Genomic DNA, 22063 nt, shown 5'->3' with positions numbered 1-22063 from the left:
ACATCGTGAAACATTTATTAACCATAATGTTATTACAGACAGTAGCAAGTAGCAACACACTTACTAATTTTGTTAGATAAACCTTAAATTTGTTCTGCAATATGTATACGATTCTAAACCTAGCTAATTAACGTTTTGATTATAAAATCAGTTAATAATTAGTTAATCTTTTTTGGTAACCCATTTAGGAAACTATTAACAAATTTCCAAATTTCGACTCTATATAAAAAAATTCGAAAAAATACAAGAGTATCACGTACAAAAAAATCATTCTTATACCAATATCCAACTTGGGCCTTATACGAATAACACAACACACTTAATTACCCACAATCCACAAATCACAATCCCCAAAGCCCACGGATCACTCGTACGATAAAAACATTTAAACCTGAACACAATTGATACGATACGATTGCGGATTTATTCGACTTGGCGTTCAACTATCGCAAAAACTTGCCGAGAGGTAATTCTTTATTTTCCAGCTTTATCTTTCAATCCCGTGCCCTATTATTCCTGCAATTAGGTTTTCGTAGAATTATATTGATTTGATCTTGCTTAAAACCGTCTTATTGTTGAGTTATTTAAATCGGTTGCGAGTTCCGTCTTAACTTAGGACGGTCTTAACCTAAAATTTTCCTGTTTAATTTCAGTTCTGGTGTAATTTATGCAATTAGGTATTTTTCGTCTTGCAATTAGGCGTTTGAAGGGTTATATTGATTTGATGAGTAGGTTTTGCTTAAAACCGTCTTGACTTTAAAGATTGTTGCTATATTTAAATCGATTGTGAGTTCCGTCCTAACTTAAGACGGTCTTAACCAAGAATTTTCCAGGTTTAAATTCACTTTGGGTGTAATTTATGCAATTAGGTATTTTTAGTCTTGCAATTAGGCGTTTGTAGGATTATATTGATTTGATGAGTAGGTTTTGCTTAAAACCGTCTTGACTTTAAAGATTGTTGCCATATTTAAATCGATTGTGAGTTCTGTCTGAACTTAGGACCAGAATTTGTGTGAATCAATTTAGCTTGTTTGTTCTTGACACGGTGTTGGAGACCTGTAGGTATATATAGATATTAGCTGTTGGTAATTAATTTGACCGTCTAAGATCTCGAGCTAACCTGGAACAACCGGTGAAAGGGGTCTGGGCTGTGATACGTATATGATATGATTATACAATTGAAGTTTATGAGAATTCAGCCTATATTTAATTTGAGTTGGATGTAATTTTGCAGTTGTTCTCACAAAAAGACGGTAAAGTAATGGATGAAGGAGCGAATAATGTGACGTGGAGGCATAGAGAGGGAAGGGGAATGGAGTTTGAAACAGAACAGAAAAGGGATGGTGGTCCTTATTATTATAATTCGTCGTCGTCATTATCATCATCGTCTGCTCTGAACTCGTCTAACATCGGCTTTCAGTTGCTGAAGAAGCAGGGCTGGAAAGAAGGAACTGGTCTAGGTGTTTCAGAACAGGGTAGGCTAGAGCCCGTAGAGACGTATGTAAATAAGAATAAAAGAGGGTTGGGATCGGAAAAGCTTAAAAAGACGACCTTGTTATCAGCGAAAAGGCCCAAAACTCCAATATCCAGTCAGAATGAAAAAACTGAGAAGATGTCGAAAAAGGAGAAAGCATTGACTAAGAGAATGAAGAAAATACTGGATGAAGAAAAGCGTTGGCATGAAAAGGAACGTGAACGAGCGTTCTTCAGAGAATTTTGGCCAGACAATGTGTGACAATGTGTTGCAAATGTAAAACTGCATCAGTTTTTGGCCTACAGTAGCTGGTTGAATTTTTCTGCGCAGGTGCTTCTTCGTATATATACCCTAATTTGTTCATCTAGTATGTAAAGATCATGCAAATAGTTTGAAGCCCACTGAACTCTTTTAAGTTCAAGCTATAGCACCGTACTTGGGTTATTGTGGTTTTTGACCTCCGAGTGAGTATCATGTATTGTTGTTGATACATACACATTACTCCGGTGATGTGGTTGTGCCAAGAAAGTGTTGTGTACTGAATTGAAGACCAAGCTTTTCTGGATTAGTAACTTACAAGGCAATAACATTCTTCACTTCTTTACTCACTCACTGTTTTTTCGATTAAGTTTATCATGTTCCCTTCTGCCGGGACTTTTTGTTTGTATTTTTATCTAACTGAAGTATGGGAATTGAAATCTGTCAGTTATACTGCAATAAATAGCGCAGAGAAGTTTTCTGATCTGCGCAACCTTACCTTGTTGAAAGTGTGGAGAGACTGTTCGTAGATGACCATTATGAATGTATCTGGGGTAATTGTGCGGAAAGCAGTGTTTAGATTTGATGGTGATATCGATAGAATGGGAAAGACGGTGAGCGTATGGAAAGTAGTCCTTTTACTCCTTTGAGTCGCTTTGTTCATTCACCATTGATTCTCCTCATTTTCAAGTGAGACCTTTGTGGTGCTTATTTTCGTGAAGTTTCAACTAGTGTCTATAGCCCGTAGGTGCCGTGGTGCGCGTTTGCTGCGGGGGCGAAGCTAGTAAAGTAGAATGCTAGAGTCACTAGAAGAGAGGAAGAGAGAAAATAAGGAATGGGAGGTGATATAGGAAGGAATCGACATCTATCTACAATGTCCGTTAGTTAAGCATCAACTATAATCCGAAGTTTGAAAAATACGCTTCAAAGATGCTGTCTCTGTATATGAATGAGCTGAAGTTGTTTTGCCTAGATGATTAGGTTAAACATTAAGTTTTCACTTTGATTCAAACACATTCTTTCTTTTGTGTGAAATTATTGGCATATTTTTTTAACATCATTCTGACTAATTTTTCGGGGGATCTGCTTTTCTGTTTTATGTCTGTCATGTGAAATAAGAGTCGCCTATGCTCCACATTTGCCCTCGTTCTCCGAGAGCCCTAATGCTCTCTCCCTTGTAGTGCTGGCTGTGGGTGCATACTGCTTCTTTCATCTAGCTAATTACCCCACTTTTATACTATCACCTGAGCAGGTACCATATCCAAGATGATTTGTGCTGCAGTTTGTTTGGCAATGGATATTGTTATTGAATGATAGGTTTCTGTTTTTTCTGGTCCTAACCATATCCAGGATGATTTGTGCTGTTTGTTTTGTAATGCATATCGTTATTAAAAGATAGATTTCTGTTTTTTCTAATCCTAGCTATGGTTTTGAGACGTAAGCTCCTAGATGTGCTTGTGAGTGTGTTGCCTATATTGAGGGAGACCTCCAAGTATCAAGGGAAAGATAAGCTGCCAGTCATCATTTGGATGGTATGTAATTCTCTTTTGCTCTTTTTCGTTCTGCACCAATTTGACATTAGCTTCATAGCCTCCATTGACTCTTGCTATACAGGCTTCTCGAGGAGATTTGGCGGTTAGCTTGTGTGCCTGGGCTCATAAACTCCTGCACATGCTGTAACATAAACTAATCATCCGGCTTAACAGGGATCAGATTTTGCAACTGGTTCTAAGGTTAAGTATTTACTATTTTTTTCTGACTAATGTTGTACTCCTTTACTTTGACGAACATCACAGCCCTGTTATGCTTAATCTGTGTGCTATGCATCCCCAAATTTTTTGATATTCAAATTTTTATGACAATTCTTAGATGTACTTAATACCATAAAGCCGTCTACCTTTCTCAAACACAAATTTAACTTGGGTGCCAAATACTCTTTAGAAAGCCCTTTGATGGAGCAAATGATGAGAGAAAATGTCCGTTGAAATCTGGTTTTATAGGGTGTATAAATAATTTCATATATTGGTGGTATAAGAATCTAAGAAATAGTTCCTTTGTAACTAACTTTAACATAAAATATTACGTTCATAGCTACAGTTTAATCATAAGACCTGTTCTATGTTTTTTAAGGTTTAGTCTTCACCTACCAACCCGACCACTCTTTTCATTCGCTATACTCAGCACCATATATTTGATGCTCTTGGAATTGTAGTAAAGTACTGAAATATTGGTCCATATTTTTTCTTCTGGATGTTAGGGTTAGTATATGAACTTTTTGTGTAACTTTGGAGATTTTCTGGATTTATGAATGGAGATTTACAGTGAATTATACTCCGTATATTGTAAAATCAGAATGGGCATTAAAATATATTAAACGCGGTCCCTATTTATAGACCTTTGCATTTGAGTCAAGGTCACACCCTTTTTCTTTAATTGAAGACCCACTATGAAGACCCGGTGCAAAATCCATTGATATAAACTTACACAAATATTGGCTTTTTTACTGTACTTTTTGATGCTCGGTAGTGTTCTCCCAAAAGATATTTTGTATTCCATGACAATTTATATTTGCTGCTGGGGAGGATTTAGACGGGGATTCGATTGAACCCCCCATGACCAAGTGTACATAAAGTATGCTGTAGGGTATCAGTAAGGTTTTCGCATTGTGGTTTACTATTGGATGGACTCAAGTAAATGGTAGTGGCTGGAGACTTGGAGTAACTGGTTACACTCTCGTGCCTCCTTTTAATTTTTCGCTACTTTTAGTGAAACTTTCGAACGTCAACGTAGGTTAAGTTGTGGTAGCTAATTCTTTACGGTTCCGTGTTTCCCTTCAGAATGAGGAGACTGTGGTTGGAGGAATGTGTCTACACTAGTACACGCTATGCTCAAAGACGCTGACAAGCCTTTCTCGTAGTGATGGCTGCTTCAAGGTTTTTGTAACAGGTATCCAAAGTGCCAATCTGCCATGGCTGCTGGTCCTGGTGCTGGTGCTGCTATGATGTTCTCCAATCCGGAGAATTTCGACTGGAAGAAGGTGATTTGTCATACTCAGTTCCTTTCAATCATACAGGAACTTCTACCATTTGGCGGTTTATATGGTTCAAAGTAGAGCCGAATTAACGTGACTTGACCCATCCCCAACATATGAACTTGAACATGAGCCAAAATCCAAATTGGCGTTATAGGACGTGAATTTTGATGCTCCAAGCTACCCCTTGGTCCCTTGCCCGTAAAATAGCACACCCAAAACATACCCACTACCCTAAATGACTCGAGTACTTGACCCAACCATACCCGAATGCAACCGTACATGAAATGACCACCCAACCCAAGTTACCCTTTGTCAGTTCTAGTTCAAAGTAGAGCGAAATTCTAAGCAGTTTGCAATCCAAAAAAAGAGCCTATGAGAGATCCATGGATACAAGGAACACGGATGGAAAGGCTGATTGTTTGAATGTTTTATCGGTCCGCATTTGTTACTTTTGAACTTTTGACTGTTTTAAGTCTCTTTGGGTGAAATAAGTCTGTCTGTTTACTTGATGGTTTGTGTTTTGTAAGTATTCATTTCCTTTTTTCACCGTTGATGCTATTTTCCTCCCGTCTTTTAATCCCTTGAACGAGGTGAAGCAGAGGAACACTTTTATTACATGTCGCTCTTGATTCTTGGTCTGGTATGGAGGGAGTACATGTCTACCTCCGATTCTTTGGAATTGCCCTACTTTTTAAGATTTGTGAAAAATATTTTAAATGAGGCAATTCAAAAGAATAGGAGAGAGAAGTATATTGATGTATTTAATACTAATAGCTAATGATTAAGACGATGCTAAACATATTGCTTGTCAATATATTGAATCAGTTGCGAGACATCATAACTGATCCTTTTGGGTATATTATTCTGAGGAGACATCATAACTGATCTTTTTGTGTATAATAACACAAAATCTCATTGAAGACGGCGATATCCGTACAAGCTTGTGACGGATACCATTTTCTCTCACAAAATACCCATGACTCCATGAGAGGTGAGTGGGGGAGCACATGGGGGGTGCCCCACCTTGTCCCCTCTCCCTTTTTGTGAGAGGTCTTCAGCTTGTGACGGGATTAGCCCGTCACAAGCAAGACGCTTTGATTATTCTGAGGTGGAATTTATTTGGCAGTTTTCACGAGTAGTATATATATATACTCCGTACTTCGTATATACACAATTGATCTTGATTAAGGGTAAGACCGTCTTAACTCAAGAGATCTCACACACTCCTTTAACTTCAATCAGGTCGAGAGCAGTCTTAAGTTAAGACGGTTTTAAACAATAAAACGGTGATATACTCTATATAGCAGTAATAGCACCACACCTGCACTTGGAAGATTTTCATGTATATTCAACACCGCTCTTTCTTTCTAATTTCTCGTCAATTAGGGGTCAACTCACCTACTTAAATGTAACAACATCAACAATAATACTCCTAACAACTTCAGAATTTCTATCCATCAATTTTGTTTGTTCAATTAATCAAATTCCCTTTCCTAGAAGTAATACTACAACACCCTTTTGAAAAGTATAACTTTCAACCATCTTTTTCTCTTAAAAACACCTTTTTTTTGGTATTTTTCAACTTCATTTATTTTCCCTCATGGGTTTTTGATTAAAAAATCCTTCATTGTATCATGAAATCCAAAGGTGTTTTCAATACCATCATGAAACCCTTCCAAATTTTCTCTGACAAAGGTAATAGTTCAGAATTCAAGTTGCTAAATTTGTTAGTAATTATTACTCTATTGTATAAAAGACCGTTTTACCGGGTGAGACGGTTTTATTCTATAATTTATGTAATTTAATTAAGGTGTTATCAATTTTTTGTGGGTATTTTTGTTTGCTTAATTTGAATTTGTTGGGTTTTGCAAGAAGGATCAAAAGAAGCAGACTTGCAGAAATTTGCAGCTCAGGAGCAAAAACAGTTTTCATATGACACACTTTGTAAAGCTACTGATAAATTTCATCCCTCTAGGATGCTTGGTGAAGGTGGTTTTGGTCCTGTCTTTCAGGTATATTGCTTAGTCTATGTTTTTGACTTTCGAGTTGTGGTTAGTTGGGGGTAAGGTTGCGTACATCTGAACCTTCCTATACGGAAAGATTCATAAAGGGTAGTGGTCAAAATTAATATTTTTAATTTAATATTATGTAAATGTGTATTGGGTTTTTGAAAATACTCTAAACCCTTATACTCCCTCCTATTCTTCTTTTTCTTCCCCTTTGGATGGGGCACAATATTTAAGGAAGAGAATAAAATATGAATTGTGAATTGGGTGGGGTTTGGTGATAGGAGAGAGGAATGAATAAAATAACGAATTGTGAGTTGGGTGGGGTTTGGTGATAGGAGAGAGAAATGAATAATTATGAATTAAATAAGGAATTGTGAGTTGGGTGGGGTTTGGTGATAGGAGAGAGGAATGAATAAAATAAGATTAAAAGTTTCCAAAAAAGGAAAGGGGAAGAAAACCTGAATAATCCGTTTTAGGAAATAGGGAAGAAAATAGAGAATAGGAGGGAGTATTGTTTTATGATAAAATGAGTGGAATTTTGGGTATTCATTAGAAATGTGGCATATGTTATATATAGTTACTATAAAGTTGTAAAATTGGAAGTGTTTTGTGGGATTTAGGGGAAATTGGCAGATGGAAGGGAAGTGGCAGTAAAAATGTTATCACAGCATTCAAGACAAGGTCAAAGAGAGTTCATCAATGAGGCGAAGTTGTTAGCTCGTGTTCAGCACAGGAATGTTGTGAATTTGTTAGGATATTGTGCTCATGGTGAAGAGAAACTGCTTGTTTACGAATACGTCTTCAATGAAAGTCTTGACAAGCTTCTTTTCAGTAAGTAGTCCTCTTTATTGATTTTGTTTCAATTTGAGTTTTTGAGCTGTCTGTTTAAGTGCTGCTTCTATGATGAGAGATTGCCTTGTTTGATTGCTGATTATTCTGGAATTGTTGGTTGGGAACCCGGGACCGTTAATCCTTCATGCACATTTGTACAACACCTATGAGCAACCAGCATAGATCTTCTTCTTCTTCTTCTTCTTCTTCTTCTTCTTTTTCCGAGACACTGTAAACTTTCTTCTTTAGCCTTATCCTCCCACAAACTTATGTTATATGTTGCTTTCATGGTTTTTGTGTAAATAGGATAAAAACATAGCATGTTATGAGTTTTTGTGCAAAGGTTGAAGGAGAGGATGGATTGCGCTATTGTTCTTCTTCCGGATAAAATGTTTTGTGAATGGTTCTCTTTTCTTCTTTATAAATGGCGGGGAAGGGAAGGGTATGGCGATTATACTGGTAATTGTTTACATTTACTAACTCAACAGAGAGATTTGATTTTAAAATTCAGTAGAGATTGGTATTTTGCTGTGTCTCAGTCAACTAGAGTTCCTTCTGTTCCGAAAACATGGTGGTAAATCTCCCATTGCTATAGATTTGTAATTATGGAACTCATTTGTTGCTCCCTGTAAAGCATGACGAAACTGGATATCCATTTGTCAGAGTGTATCCCCCCCCCCCCCCCACCCCACCCCCCCACCCACCCACCACCACCACAAAGACAACCATGTTCCAAAACAATTCATTGTAATTTTGTTAATTCGATACTTCACTTGGCTGCGTGCCAAATGTCGACACAACACAATGCAACACTTGATTTAGGTCAAAACATGATTTATTTTTCCTCAAATTAGCTATGCTCACCAGGTTACTTTTGCAATCTGTGTAGCATCATCGAGTTTTTTTCCTTTTTGAGTGGGAAGCTGCAATTGATTTTGTCTTTGTAGTGGTCAGTTTCTTCTATTCTAAATCTACCTTTGGAAGATAAAATGATCCAAGGCTATACATTATACACCTTAATGTGGCTGATGTGGGGGAAGTTAGTCAAGCGAACAAACTATAGCTATCAAAAGTCAAATGGGTAGCTATTTGATATGGTGAGATCAACTAAATAGATTTGGAAAGATTTTACCATTTTTTCATGTCAACTTTTGTAGTCAAGTCTCAATATTTATATAAATAGGATGCCGATTGCAGAGTCAGGTCTGTTGACTATGAAGTTTAGGTTTAAAACTTTAAACTATTTTTCTTTTTTTGTTCAAGGAAAGGATTTGCTTAATCTACAAGAAAGCAACAACATTATCCTAAAGCCTTCATGGCTCCCGCCACTGCTAAATCGACACCCTTCGTTATTTCATACTTCGTATATGATTATTGGTCAAATGACGATAAAAGACTTCATTTTTTTTCCCCTGTCTTGCTCTGGACCAAGTCTAGTTCCACGGAATGTAATTTATTGCTACTTGCTTTATATACTCCCTCCGTCCCGGTCAATTGTTGTCCTTTGGTTTTGGCACAAAGACCAAGGAAAGAGGGGATGGCCAATAACTAATTGACAAGTGGAACAAATTGAATGAGAATGATTAAATTACTCATCAAGTTCATTCTTAAAATAGAAAGGACAACAAATGACTGAGACACCCAGTGGTGGAGCTAGGGGGGGCTAGCAGGGGCGGTCGCCCCCCTGGCGGATGAAATTTTCAAAGTTTTTAGTTAAATTTTTCGAATTTTTTCGAGGGTGCCTTATAAAATTAGTCGTTCGCCCCCCCTAAAATTTTTCGCCCCCCTGAGTTCAAATCCTGGCTCCGCCACTGGAGACACCCCAAAATGGAAAAGGACAACAAATGACCGGGACAGAGGGAGTAGTACATTATTAATCACATCTCAGTCTTGTTTTTGCCTTATTCTCAGTTGAAAAGGATGTTGTAGAAACTAGAATGTAGACCTTGAGTATACTTTCAACACAGATTCTTATGTCGCTTAATTATTTATGCTGTCGCATTTATTTTTCATGCCTGAAAAACTACTGTTTCCATGAGATGAAGCCCATTCTATTATAAATAAATGACTGCCACTCTGCCAGTAAAAGATACTGATATGCCAATGTCATCTACGTACAGAATCAGATAGATGTCATTTACTTGACTGGAAGAAACGATATGACATAATATCAGGCATAGCTAAAGGCTTGCTTTTTCTTCACGAAGACTCTCATAGTTGCATTATTCATCGTGATATCAAGGCCAGCAATGTCTTGCTCGATGATAAGTGGATTCCAAAAATTGCTGATTTTGGCATGGCTCGTCTTTTCCCAGAGGATCAAACTCATGTAAATACAAGAGTTGCGAGTACCAAGTATGTGTTAATTGTATCATATGTTGTGTTCTTCCTTCTATAGTTCTATGCCGCTGCTCTAGTGGTCTAACCTGTGATTTTTTTTATCCATTAAAACAGTGGCTATATGGCTCCGGAATATGTCAAGCACGGGCATTTGTCAGTGAAAGCAGATGTATTCAGTTTTGGAGTGTTGATGTTAGAGTTGATTAGCGGACGAAGGAACTCTTCATTCAACCTAAGCCTTGACGATCAAAATTTGCTCGAATGGGTAAGCTCTCATGTTTACACTAATCTTTTTATAGCCACTAAAAAAAACCGGGGCCGTTAATACTTTTTTTTTGGTGTATACCATATGGTTTAGTCAACCATTAAGGCAGTAAAGTTCTACTTCATGAGTTACATTACCGTATTCCCATGATTAAGCTTGAACAACCCCTTAACCGGTTGTTCTAAAGTGCTCATGGGTGAGGCTGTTAATATTTCGATAACGTCATTCCCTATCTCACAGCCGAGACTAATTTTACTTAAAAAATTCAATAAGAAGTCTATGAATACGATGTACCAAAAATTAATTTGCATCAGTAGGTAGACTTTATTAATGTCACTTTCATCCGTGCATTTTTTATTTTTTAATGCTTACAAAGATGCCATTATCATAGTATGTGGAGCCATCTTCCTTGGGCTTCAAGTCAATATAACGCGGAACTTGACTTTTGTTGATTAGTTCCTAATATCCAGTTAACACGTTTTGTTATATTTCTGTAGATTACTTGTTAATTTGTCTTAATATATTGTTTATAGGGGTATTTTATTAATTACTTTGGTATAGTGGGGACGTGGCCCGTGGGGTGTTCATTACTTTTTGCCATGCATTGACATTTATGCATGAACCTAGGATGGTTAGGAACATTGTACGGAGAATAAAATATACTTTTTTTAAGGCGGATTAGGTAAGTACGACCGCAAGATTAAGTTATTTCACTAATTCAAGCATCCCTATTGAAACAATTATTAGCAAATGTCTTACCCGTCTTACGTAAGAATGCAAAACCAAAGTTTTGAGTACCCCTATCAAAAAATTTATTAGTAGATGCCATATTTTATGGTTTTGTGTTTAGGTTTATTTAGTAGATGATTTTACATAATCTTAGTTTTTTTAAACCGTTTATACAAGATTTTCTAATTATTTTATCCATAAATCTGGAATTGGCCCCTGTGCTTTTGATGTTATTCGCAGAATAAATCTAGTTGGGAGTGCACTAGTGCTTCAAAATACTCGTATGTTAAACTTTCAAAACCTTTACAAAGCGGTTGTAGTGTCATGTTCCTAATTTATATATCGGGCTACATTTTAACTTTGAATTCGTCAATTTAGGAGTTTGGTCTAATGATCAAGTAATGACTGCTGGAATGTTTAAAACTCGGTTTTTGTATTTTTGTTACATCCTAAGTTATTCCAGAAGCAAAGTACTAAATGAGTACTCTGCGCTCATATATCTTGAAATTTCAGCCCTCCAACTACCTTATGGATAGGCCAATGAGTAGATTATACAACCTGTTGTATGCAGTTGTATGATGTAGAATCCGAGCTGTGTACTAAAGTTTTCGAGTTTTGTTTAAAAGAATCTGAGTTATGCTGTAAAGTTTTTGAACTCACACACTTAAACATAAAAAGAATAAACTCTTACAAAACTCAGAAAAATTACACATAAGCTCGGATTAATGTATAGAGTTGTACAATGATCATTATACAACTGGTTGTATAGTAGTATTTGTGATGGATAGGCTTGGTTGCCTGATTGGTTCTTAGAACATAATTTAATACTGTACAAGGAATTAAAAGTAAAAGGGGTTTACGGTTTTTGTTAAGGATTGTTATGGCGATAAAACATTGTCCTGTTTTGATTCATAGATCTTGTTATGTGTCAACATAACTCAATTTTTTTTACATTTAGTTTTGCTTTTTAATTCCCTGGCACTTGACAATTTCGATTGGGGGTTGGACGAAAATACTTCAAATTTTGAGATGATATTGACTGTTTTTAGAGCCTAAATGTAAAAATTAGGCCGTGTCTCAGACCGAAATTAATACGATGGTGATCGCTCCTTATCATTCGTAAACGTGTGATACTGAAGATACTAAAATCTAGAGTAACTTATAATGTGCAGGCTTACAAGCTATTCAAACGGAGTAAAACCTTGGAAGTGCTCGACCCAACAATAGCATCCACGGCCATTGCAGAACAAGTGGCTTTATGCGTACAAATCGGATTGCTATGCACACAATCTGATCCGAGTTTAAGACCAGCAATGAGGCGTGTTGTAACACTTCTTTCTAAGAAGCCAACCAGCCTAGAAGAGCCCAGTCGGCCAGGCTTCCCTGGTTCAAGATATCGAAAGTGCTTTTTGGGGAGTGTTAAAGGACAATTATGGAGTATATTTATTTCTTTATGTGGGGGTGGGTGGGTAAATAACTTAAAACAGTAAAAAGTAAACCGTACGATAAGGCAGGAAGCCAGTTAGATGTAACTCATGTAAGCATTTGGACAGGCTAGTGGTAGTGAGAGTAAACTACACAATCAGGACCCGAACTATTGAAAAAGGAAGCAAAAAGGACTTGAACTTTGAAAGAGGAGGTTTAAGGACCTCCCTTAACTTTTCTGTTGCGTTTTCCGTCGAATGACCTTCTCTATTTCTTTCTTTTTTTTTTTTTTAAATAATACTTATTTGTGATTTTTAAACCAGAAGCCAATTAAAAACAGTTAATGTATTATACACCTGGTTATATATACAACTTATTCAATGTAGTTGAGCTTTCTTATAAAGTTATCGAGTTTTACTAACAAAATTATCGAGCTATGATACAAAGTTATTGAGCTTAACAGAATAATTATTAAGCTCAATAACTTGTAAAATAGCTCAACAACTTTGTGTAAGAGCTCAACAACTTTGAGGCGGTTGTACAATGCTACTATACAACTGGTTGTAGGATAATATGTGTGAATTAAAAAAACACGATTTTTTGGTTAAGACGGGTAGTATCCATCTTAATTAAGCGTAAGACAAGTTAAATATACAATGTGGGATGAATAGGACAAAGCAAAATGCAGTGGAAAAAATAAAAGTTTTGTCCTATATACTCATGTGGGGTGATATTCGACCCATCTTACGTTTAAGATGGATAGTGCCGTCTCTTAGATAAGACTTAAGAGTGTAAGACTAGATGTTTAAAAAAAAAAAAAAGCAGACGTACCAATCACTCTTATAATGCGAAGTCATAATGCGAAGTTTCCATTCATCATACTAATTCAACCGTAAGAACAAGAGTTAGTTTAAGTGGTAAAAACTCTCTTATCCCAATCGAACCAAAAAGAAAAAAATTATAATTCAACCGTTGTCCATTAAAAATGAAAATTAATTAATTAATTAAATAACGTTTGTTCACAAGCACAAAGTAATTCACTTGTTTAGGACTTACCCATAATAATAAAAAAAAAAAAGCAATCAATAATACGCTATAAAATGTACTTCCTCCATTCAACTACACTCTATCACTTTCTTTTTTCACGTTTGCCAACGCTTGTTTTACACGTTAAATATCGTTAGCTACGTATTTGCAAAAATTATAAAAGTTGGATTTTTTTAATATACTCGTAAAGACGAATCAAACAAGATCACACATGAATATATTTCCACTTAGGTATCGAGAGAAAATCGAAATTGAATACACAATTGTGAATAGTGTACAAAAGTGAAATAGGTAGAGTGAGGTTGAATGGAGGAAGTATATAAATACTCCCTCCGTCCCGGTCAATTGTTATCTATTTCCGTTTTGGGGTATATCACTCATTTGTTATCTATTTCTACTTTTAGTAAATTTAAGCAAGTGGGCAAGTGGGTATGTGATATGGGAAAGTGGACATGTGAGATAACTCTTTTATTTATCATTATTTTTCTCTGCTTTTTCACAATTTCTCGGTCTTTGTGCCGAAATGGATAGAAAACAAATGACCGAGACTAACAATTTACTCTATATATGTTTAGTGGTAGGCAAATTTTACCAGTGTCAAGTAAAATTTAGACAATAAGTTCAATTGTTCAAACACTTGAACTATTGTATCCGATAACTTAACACGGAATAAAGCTAACCTAATGGTTCGTTGCGAATCGAAAACACGAATAATTCTTGTTCTTCAGTAGGTCTCAAGAGAGACCGTCTCCCACTAATTTAGTGAGAGACCGTCTCCCACTAATTTTGTTGTGGATATCTTGAACGAGTAAAATAAGTATGTCTTCGACGTAATATTAGCTCCTAACCATAGATATATTGATCGTAAGTAAAAAACATAATATGATGAGAGTGCACATCGTGGAACATTTATTAACCATAATATTATGGGTTTTTCTAACGTGTGCCATAAGGACACACATTAATAATCCAAAAAAAGAAAGATTGTTGAGAATATACTCCGTATCATGAATGAGTGATACACAAACTCACATTTACCATAATTAGTCAAATATTCTCAACAATCTTTCTCTAATTAGATTATTAACATGTGCCCTTAGGGCACACATTAGAAAAATCCATTATTATTACAGACAGTAGCAACACAATTAATAGTTTTGTTAGATAACCTTAAATTTGTTTTGCAATCTATGTAAGATTCTAAGCCTAGCTAATTACCATTATGATTATAAAAATCTCCCTTACTACTAAGAGAATAAAAATTCGCTTCCATCTAAATAAAGAAACAAGTAAAATTTTATTTCTTCAAACTATTATCTTTTTATTAAAATATAATCTTATAATTAAATTCAAAATATGATTTTTTCATCAAAATAAAAGAAATTTGATGTTAAATTATAAATTATAAGTTGGTAAATTTTTCATTAAATGCAATAATGATAAATTTAGAGAATAACTTGACACATACTTATCATTAACCCTGTGACAACAAAAAAATTAAAATAATTGGAGAAAATTTGCAAAAAAAATCCTTTAAGTTTATGGTAAAAAAATATAGATTTCATAAAAATACACCTTTCATAACCTTAGTTTTCCATTATAAATTCACCCTACAAAATAAATACTCTATATATACTGCGTATTGCGCGGGATCTATACTAGTTAGTTAATAAGTGGCTTAATTATTTTGTAACCCATTTAGGAAACTACTACTCTCTCCAACTCGCTGTTTTGTTCCCTCTTTCCTTTTTTTCATGCTAATTGGGTTTTGTTCCCTCTTTACTTTTTTTTCGTGCTAATTGGGTTTTGTTTCTGTTGTAACGGAGGCGTCCCGTTACCCAAACAGTTAATTGATAAGGTGATAAGAACAATAAATAACGAATGTAGATAAAGTTGACACAAAGATTTACGTGGTTCACCAGTAAATTGCGAGGAGATCAAATTTAGTATTTCACTATGTGGAGAAAATAGTACAATAGTAGACCGGTACACACGCGCTCAATATGAGCCAAAAGTATACCCTATTCTACCAACAAATATAGTAGTCTCAAAGGAACAAAAGAGACTACCCCAATAAGACGAAGGAGAAATAATCTTGAGGCCTACCAAGATCTGAACAAACTCCTCCGATCTTCAAAGACAGACGAACACCAATAATAGAGCCCGGAATAAACTGAGTTTTCTTCTTCAGAAGGAACCTCACAAATCGACCCTCTTTATTGTGCTATCAAATCTCTCTCTTAGTTAACCTAGAATAAAACTTGGGTCTTTATATATTTATTCCACCCAAGATAAAATATCTAGACTAAATAAGAAACCCGACTAATAGGAAATTTATTAAGTAATTTCCTAATCCGAGACAATTAACAAAACCCACGAAAACAAAGTATCTTACGTCAAAAGTTAAACGTAATATACAGTGCAACAAACAATGCCTATTAAAAATAGCAAGAGGTACACGCACACATGTACGTAAATTAGCGCTTGGCAACAGGAGTATGTCCGACCCGCAAGAGTCTCCGCAGGCCCCCTTGTCTTTGCTTCTAATTACTTTGTTACTCGTCTTAGCTTAATCCGTCGTCGACGCAAATTCAAGGCACAAATTTCTAACAGTTTCCTCTTCCCTTAATGTGAGATAGTCTTTTGTGTGGTATAAATTTATCTGTTTAATTCTTATGTCAAAAAGAAAAAGGACAAAACAACAACTAGAAAGGATTAATAAATTTCCGACTATATAAAAAAAAAAGAGGGGTGCTATGGACCTTCTCCTTCCAACCTTCTCTTCTATCTTCTCCCTTTTTCTCTCACAATTGATTAATTTAGTATATGAAGCAAAAGAAACGATATTTTAATCGGTTATAAGAGGAGAAGGTAGAAGAGAAGGTAGAAAAGAGAAGGTAGATAATAATTTTCAAAAAAAAAAAATCGAGAAAATACAAGAGTAGCACATACAAAAAATCACTCTTATACGAATATCCAACTTGGGCCTTATACGAACAACATACTTCGTTACCCACAAATCACAATCCCCAAAGCCCACGGATCATCACTCGTACGATTAAAACAGTTAAACCTGAACACAATTGATACGATACGATTGCGGATTTATTCGACTGGGCGTTCAACTATCGCAAAAACTTGCCGAGAGGTAATTCTTAATTTTCCAGCTTTATCTTTCAATCCCGTGCCCTATTATTCCTGCAATTAGGTTTTCGTAGGATTATATTGATTTGATCTTGCTTTAAAACTGTGTTATTGTTCCGTTAATTAAATCGGTTGTGAGTTCCGTCTTAACTTAGGACGGTCTTAACTTAGAATTTTCCAGGTTTAAATTCACTTTGGGTGTAATTTATGCAATTAGGTATTTTTAGTCTTGCAATTAGGCGTTTGTAGGATTATATTGATTTGTTGAGTAGGTTTTGCTTAAAACCGTCTTGACTTAAAGGATTGTTGCTATATTTAAATCGGTTGTGAGTTCCGTCCTAACTTAAGACGGTCTTAACCAAGAATTTTCCAGGTGTAAATTCACTTTGCGTGTAATTTATGCAATTAGGTATTTTTAGTCTTGCAATTAGGCGTTTGAAGAATTATATTGATTTGATGAGTAGGTTTTGCTTAAAACCGTCTTGACTTAAAAGGATTGTTGCTATATTTATTTCGGTTGTGAGTTCCGTCCTAACTTAAGACGGTCTTAACCAAGAATTTTCCAGGTTTAAATTCACTTTGGGTGTAATTTATGCAATTAGGTATTTTTAGTCTTGCAATTAGGCGTTTGAAGGATTATATTGATTTGATGAGTAGGTTTTGCTTAAAACCGTCTTGACTTTAAAGATTGTTGCCATATTTAAATCGATTGTGAGTTCCGTCTGAACTTAGGACCAGAATTTGTGTGAATCAATTTAGCTTGTTTGTTCTTGACACGGTGTTGGAGACCTGTAGGTATATATAGATATTAGCTGTTGGTAATTAATTCGAGCGTCTAAGATCTCGAGCTAACCTGGAACAACCGGTGAAAGGGGTCTGGGCTGTGATACGTATATGATATGATTATACAATTGTAGTTTATGAGAATTCAGCCTATATTTGATTAGAGTTGGATGTAATTTTGCAGTTGTTCTCACAAAAAGACGGTAAAGTAATGGATGAAGGAGCGGATGATGTGACGTGGAGGCATAGAGAGGGAATGGGAATGGAGTTCGAAACAGAACAGAAAAGGGATGGCGGTCATTATTATAATTCATCGTCATCATTATCTTCATCGTCTGCTCTGAACTCGTCTAACATCGGCTTTCAGTTGCTGAAGAAGCAGGGCTGGAAGGAAGGAACTGGTCTAGGTGTTTCCGAACAGGGTAGACTAGAGCCCGTAGAGACGTATGTAAATAAGAATAAAAGAGGGTTGGGATCGGAAAAGCTTAAAAAGACGACCTTGTTATCAGCGAAAAGGCCCAAAATTCCAACATCCAGCCAGAATGAAAAAACTGAGAAGATGTCGAAAAAGGAGAAAGCATTGACTAAGAGAATGAAGAAAATACTGGATGAAGAAAAGCGTTGGCATGAAAAGGAACGTGAACGAGCGTTCTTCAGAGAATTTTGGCCAGACAATGTGTGACAGTGTGTTGCAAATGTAAAACTGCATCAGTTTTTGGCCTTAAGTAGCTGGTTGAAATTTTTTTGCGCAGGTGCTTCGTCGTATATATTCCCTAATTTGTTCCTCTAGTATGTAAAGATCATGCAAATAGTTTGAAGCCCACTGAACCCTTTTACGTTCAAGCTATAGCACTGCACTTGACTAGTCTAGAGTGAATATTGGGTTATTGTGGTTTTTGACCTACGAGTATCATGTATTGTTGTTGATACATACACACTACTCCGGTGATGTGGACATGTGGTTGTGCCAAGAAAGTGTTGTGTACTGAATTAAAGACCAAGCTTTTCTGGATTAGTAACTTACAAGGCAATAACATTCTTCACTTCTTTACTCACTCACTATTTGTTCGATTAAGTTTATCATGTTCCCTTCTGCCGGGACTTTTTGTTTGTTTTTTTATCTAACTGAAGTATGGAAATTGAAATCTGTCAGTTATACTGCAAAAAATAGTGCAGAGAAGTTTTCTGTTCTACACAACCTTACCTTGTTGAAAGTGTAGAGAGTCTGTTTGTAGATGACCATTATGAATGTATCTGGAGTAATGGTGCGGAAAGTAGTGTTTAGATGTGATGGTGATATCGATAGAATGGGAAAGACGGTGAGCGTATGGAAAGTAGTCCTTTTACTCCTTTGAGTCGCTTTGTTCATTCATCGTTGATTCTCCTCATTTTCATGTGAGACCTTTGTGGTGCTTATTTTTGTGAAGTTTCAACTATTGTCTATAGCCCGTAGGTGCCGTGGTGTGCGTTTGCTGCGGGGGCGAAGCTAGTTAAGAAGAATGCTAGAGTCATGAGAAGAGAGGAAGAGAGAAAATAAGGAATGAGAGGTGATATAGGAAGGAATTGACATCTATCTACAATGCCCTTTAGTTAAGCATCAACTATAATCCGAAGTTTGAAAAACACTCTTCAACGATGCTGTCTGTATTGAATGAGCTGAAGTTCTTTTGCCTAGATGATTAGGTCAAACAAATTCTTTCTTTTGTGTGGAATTATTCATTTTTTTAACATCATTCTGACTAATTTCTCGGGGATCTGCTTTCTTTTTATGTCAGTCATGTTAAATAAGAGCCGCCTATGCTCCACCTTGTTCTCCGGGTGCCTTAATGCTCTCTCCCTTGTAGTGCTGGCTGTGGGTGCATGCCGCTTCTTTCATCTAGTAAATTACCTCACTTTTATACTATCACCTGAGTAGGTTCCATATCCAAGATGATTTGTGCTGCAGTTTGTTTGGTAATGGATATCGTTATTGAATCATAGGTTTCTGTTTTTTCTGGTCCTAGCCATATCCAAGATGAATGTGCTGTTTGTTTTGTAATGGATATCATTATTAAAAGATAGATTTCTGTTTTTTCCAATCATAGCTATGGTTTTGAGACGTAAGCTCCTACATGTGCTTGTGAGTTATGAGGATATATTGAAGGAGACCTCCAAGTATCAACGGAAAGATAAGCTGCCAGTCATCATTTGGATGGTATGTAATTCTCTTTTGCTCTTTTTCGTTCTGCACCAATTTGACATTAGCTTCATAGCCTCCATTGACTCTTGCTATACAGGCTTCTTGAGGAGATTTGGCGGTTAGCTTGTGTGCCTGGGCTCATAAACTCCTGCACATGCTGTAACATAAACTAATCATCCGGCTTAACAGGGATCAGATTTTGCAACTGGTTCTAAGGTTAAGTATTTACTATTTTTTTCTGACTAATGTTGTACTCCTTTACTTTGACGAACATCACAGCCCTGTTATGCTTAATCTGTGTGCTATGCATCCCCAAATTTTTTGATATTCAAATTTTTATGACAATTCTTAGATGTACTTAATACCATAAAGCCGTCTACCTTTCTCAAACACAAATTTAACTTGGGTGCCAAATACTCTTTAGAAAGCCCTTTGATGGAGCAAATGATGAGAGAAAATGTCCATTGAAATCTGGTTTTATAGGGTGTATAAATAATTTCATATATTGGTGGTATAAGAATCTAAGAAATAGTTCCTTTGTAACTAACTTTAACATAAAATATTACGTTCATAGCTACAGTTTAATCATAAGACCTGTTCTATGTTTTTTAAGGTTTAGTCTTCACCTACCAACCCGACCACTCTTTTCATTCGCTATACTCAGCACCATATATTTGATGCTCTTGGAATTGTAGTAAAGTACTGAAATATTGGTCCATATTTTTTCTTCTGGATGTTAGGGTTAGTATATGAACTTTTTGTGTAACTTTGGAGATTTTCTGGATTTATGAATGGAGATTTACAGTGAATTATACTCCGTATATTGTAAAATCAGAATGGGCATTAAAATATATTAAACGCGGTCCCTATTTATAGACCTTTGCATTTGAGTCAAGGTCACACCCTTTTTCTTTAATTGAAGACCCACTATGAAGACCCGGTGCAAATTCCATTGATATAAAGATTATAAACATACACAAATATTGGCTTTTTTACTGTACTTTTTTATTTTGATGCTCAGTAGTCAGTAGTGTTCTCCAAAAGATATTTTGTATTCCATGACAATTTACATTTGCTGCTGGGGAGGATTTAGACGGGGATTCGATTGAACCCCCCATGACCAAGTGTACATAAAGTATGCTGTAGGGCAATGGCGGATTTATGAACAACATTCCGGGGTCCGGGGACACCGGAAACATAATTTTTTTTGCTTATTTTGTCTAATTTTCAGGCTAAAAAAGTAAATTTATAACTTTTTTTTATGTATATATAGATTTTAAATATTAATTAGGACCCCAGAAACAAGTTTTTCTGGATCCGCCATTGCTGTAGGGTATCAGTAAGGTTTTCGCATTGTGGTTTACTATTGGATGGACTCAAGTAAATGGTAGTGGTTGGAGACTTGGAGTAACTGGTTACACTCTCGTGCCTCCTTTTAATTTTTCGCTACTTTTAGTGAAACTTTCGAACATCAACGTAGGTTAAGTTGTGGTAGCTACTTCTTTACGGTTCCGTGTTTCCCTTCAGAATGAGGAGACTGTGGTTGGAGGAATGTGTCTACACACTATGCTCAAAGACGCTGACAAGTATACTAAAGCAGTTCCGGGAAACCTTTCTTGTAGTCATGGCTGCTTCAAGGCTTTTGTAACAGGTATTCAAAGTGCCAATCTGCCATGGCTGCTGGTCCTGGTGCTGCTATGATGTCCTCCAATCCGGAGAATTTCGACTGGAAGAAGGTGTGATTTGTCATACTCAGCTCCTTTTTCAATCATACAGGAACTTCTACCATTTGGCGGTTTATATGGTTCAAAGTAGAGCTGAATTGACGTGACTCGACCCATCCCCAACATATGAACTTGAACATGAGCCAAATTCCAAATTGGCGTGATAGGACGTGAATTTTGATGCTCCAAACTACCCCCTTGGTCCCTTGCCCCTCAAAGGCTTGATAATATAGCACACGGCACACCCAAAACATACCCACTACTCTAAATGACTCGAGTACTTGACCTAACCATACCCGAATGCAACCGTACATGAAATGACCACCCAAACCAAGTTACCCTTAGTCAGTTCTAGTTCAAAGTAGAGAGCGAAATTCTTAACAATTTGCAATCCCAAAAAAAAAAAGCCTATGAAGAGATCCATGGATACAAGGAACACGGATGGAAAGGCTCATCGTTTGAATGTTTTATTGGTCCACATTTGTTACTTTTGAAATTTTGAATGTTTTAAGTCTCTTTGGGTGAAATAAGTCTCTTTGTTTATGTGAAGGTTTGTGGTTTGTAAATATTCATTTGTTTTTTCACCGTTGATGCTATTTCCCCCAATTAGTAGATTATACAACCAGTTGTATGCAGGTGTACGGTGTAGAATCCGAGCGGTGTAATAAAGTTTTCGAGTTTTGTTTAAAAGAATCTGAGCGATGCTGTAAAGTTTCTGAACTCACACACTTAAACATAAAAAAATAAACTCTTATAAAACTCAGAAAAATTACACAAAAGTTCGGATTATACAACTGGTTGTATAGTAGTATTTGTGCTAT

At 36.2% G+C, this 22063-nt stretch overlaps 4 protein-coding genes across 7 annotated transcripts in view; 3 read left to right on the top strand and 1 right to left on the bottom strand.

Moving 5' to 3' along the window:
- Positions 1 to 22063, bottom strand: part of LOC141643916 (uncharacterized) — a 226123-nt gene that overhangs the window by 118990 nt on the left and 85070 nt on the right. The window lies entirely within an intron of this gene.
- LOC141643902 (uncharacterized) lies at positions 382 to 3447 on the top strand. Of its 3 annotated transcripts, XR_012543793.1 has the most exons (4): positions 382 to 466; positions 1235 to 1804; positions 3175 to 3264; positions 3347 to 3447. XR_012543793.1 is itself a non-coding variant. In XM_074453286.1 (2 exons), the coding sequence occupies exon 2, from the start codon at positions 1262 to 1264 to the stop codon at positions 1733 to 1735; it is 474 nt and encodes a 157-aa protein (XP_074309387.1). In that variant the 5' UTR covers positions 382 to 466; positions 1235 to 1261; the 3' UTR covers positions 1736 to 2081. The 3 variants fall into 3 exon arrangements, 1 of the variants encoding a protein (XP_074309387.1); XR_012543794.1 differs by lacking the exon at positions 3347 to 3447 and having other exon boundaries at positions 3155 to 3248; XM_074453286.1 differs by lacking the exons at positions 3175 to 3264; positions 3347 to 3447 and having other exon boundaries at positions 1235 to 2081.
- LOC141643901 (cysteine-rich receptor-like protein kinase 43) lies at positions 6113 to 12653 on the top strand. Of its 2 annotated transcripts, none has more exons than XM_074453284.1 (6): positions 6113 to 6461; positions 6639 to 6778; positions 7396 to 7606; positions 9727 to 9961; positions 10061 to 10211; positions 12113 to 12653. In XM_074453284.1, exons 1-6 carry the CDS (start codon positions 6401 to 6403, stop codon positions 12428 to 12430), a joined length of 1116 nt encoding a protein of 371 aa, XP_074309385.1. In that variant the 5' UTR covers positions 6113 to 6400; the 3' UTR covers positions 12431 to 12653. The 2 variants fall into 2 exon arrangements, with proteins under 2 accessions (XP_074309385.1, XP_074309386.1); XM_074453285.1 differs by having other exon boundaries at positions 6275 to 6461; positions 6642 to 6778.
- Positions 16423 to 21937, top strand: LOC141643899 (uncharacterized). The gene is made up of 5 exons (XM_074453282.1): positions 16423 to 16560; positions 17524 to 18091; positions 19424 to 19533; positions 19616 to 19734; positions 21046 to 21937. The coding sequence occupies exon 2, from the start codon at positions 17551 to 17553 to the stop codon at positions 18019 to 18021; it is 471 nt and encodes a 156-aa protein (XP_074309383.1). The 5' UTR covers positions 16423 to 16560; positions 17524 to 17550; the 3' UTR covers positions 18022 to 18091; positions 19424 to 19533; positions 19616 to 19734; positions 21046 to 21937.

This window comes from Silene latifolia, chromosome 2 (assembly GCF_048544455.1).
Source record: "Silene latifolia isolate original U9 population chromosome 2, ASM4854445v1, whole genome shotgun sequence".
NCBI classification, from domain to species: domain Eukaryota; kingdom Viridiplantae; phylum Streptophyta; class Magnoliopsida; order Caryophyllales; family Caryophyllaceae; genus Silene; species Silene latifolia.
The sequence above is the reverse complement of the archived record's forward strand: the minus strand, read 5'-3'. Positions and strand labels throughout refer to the sequence as shown.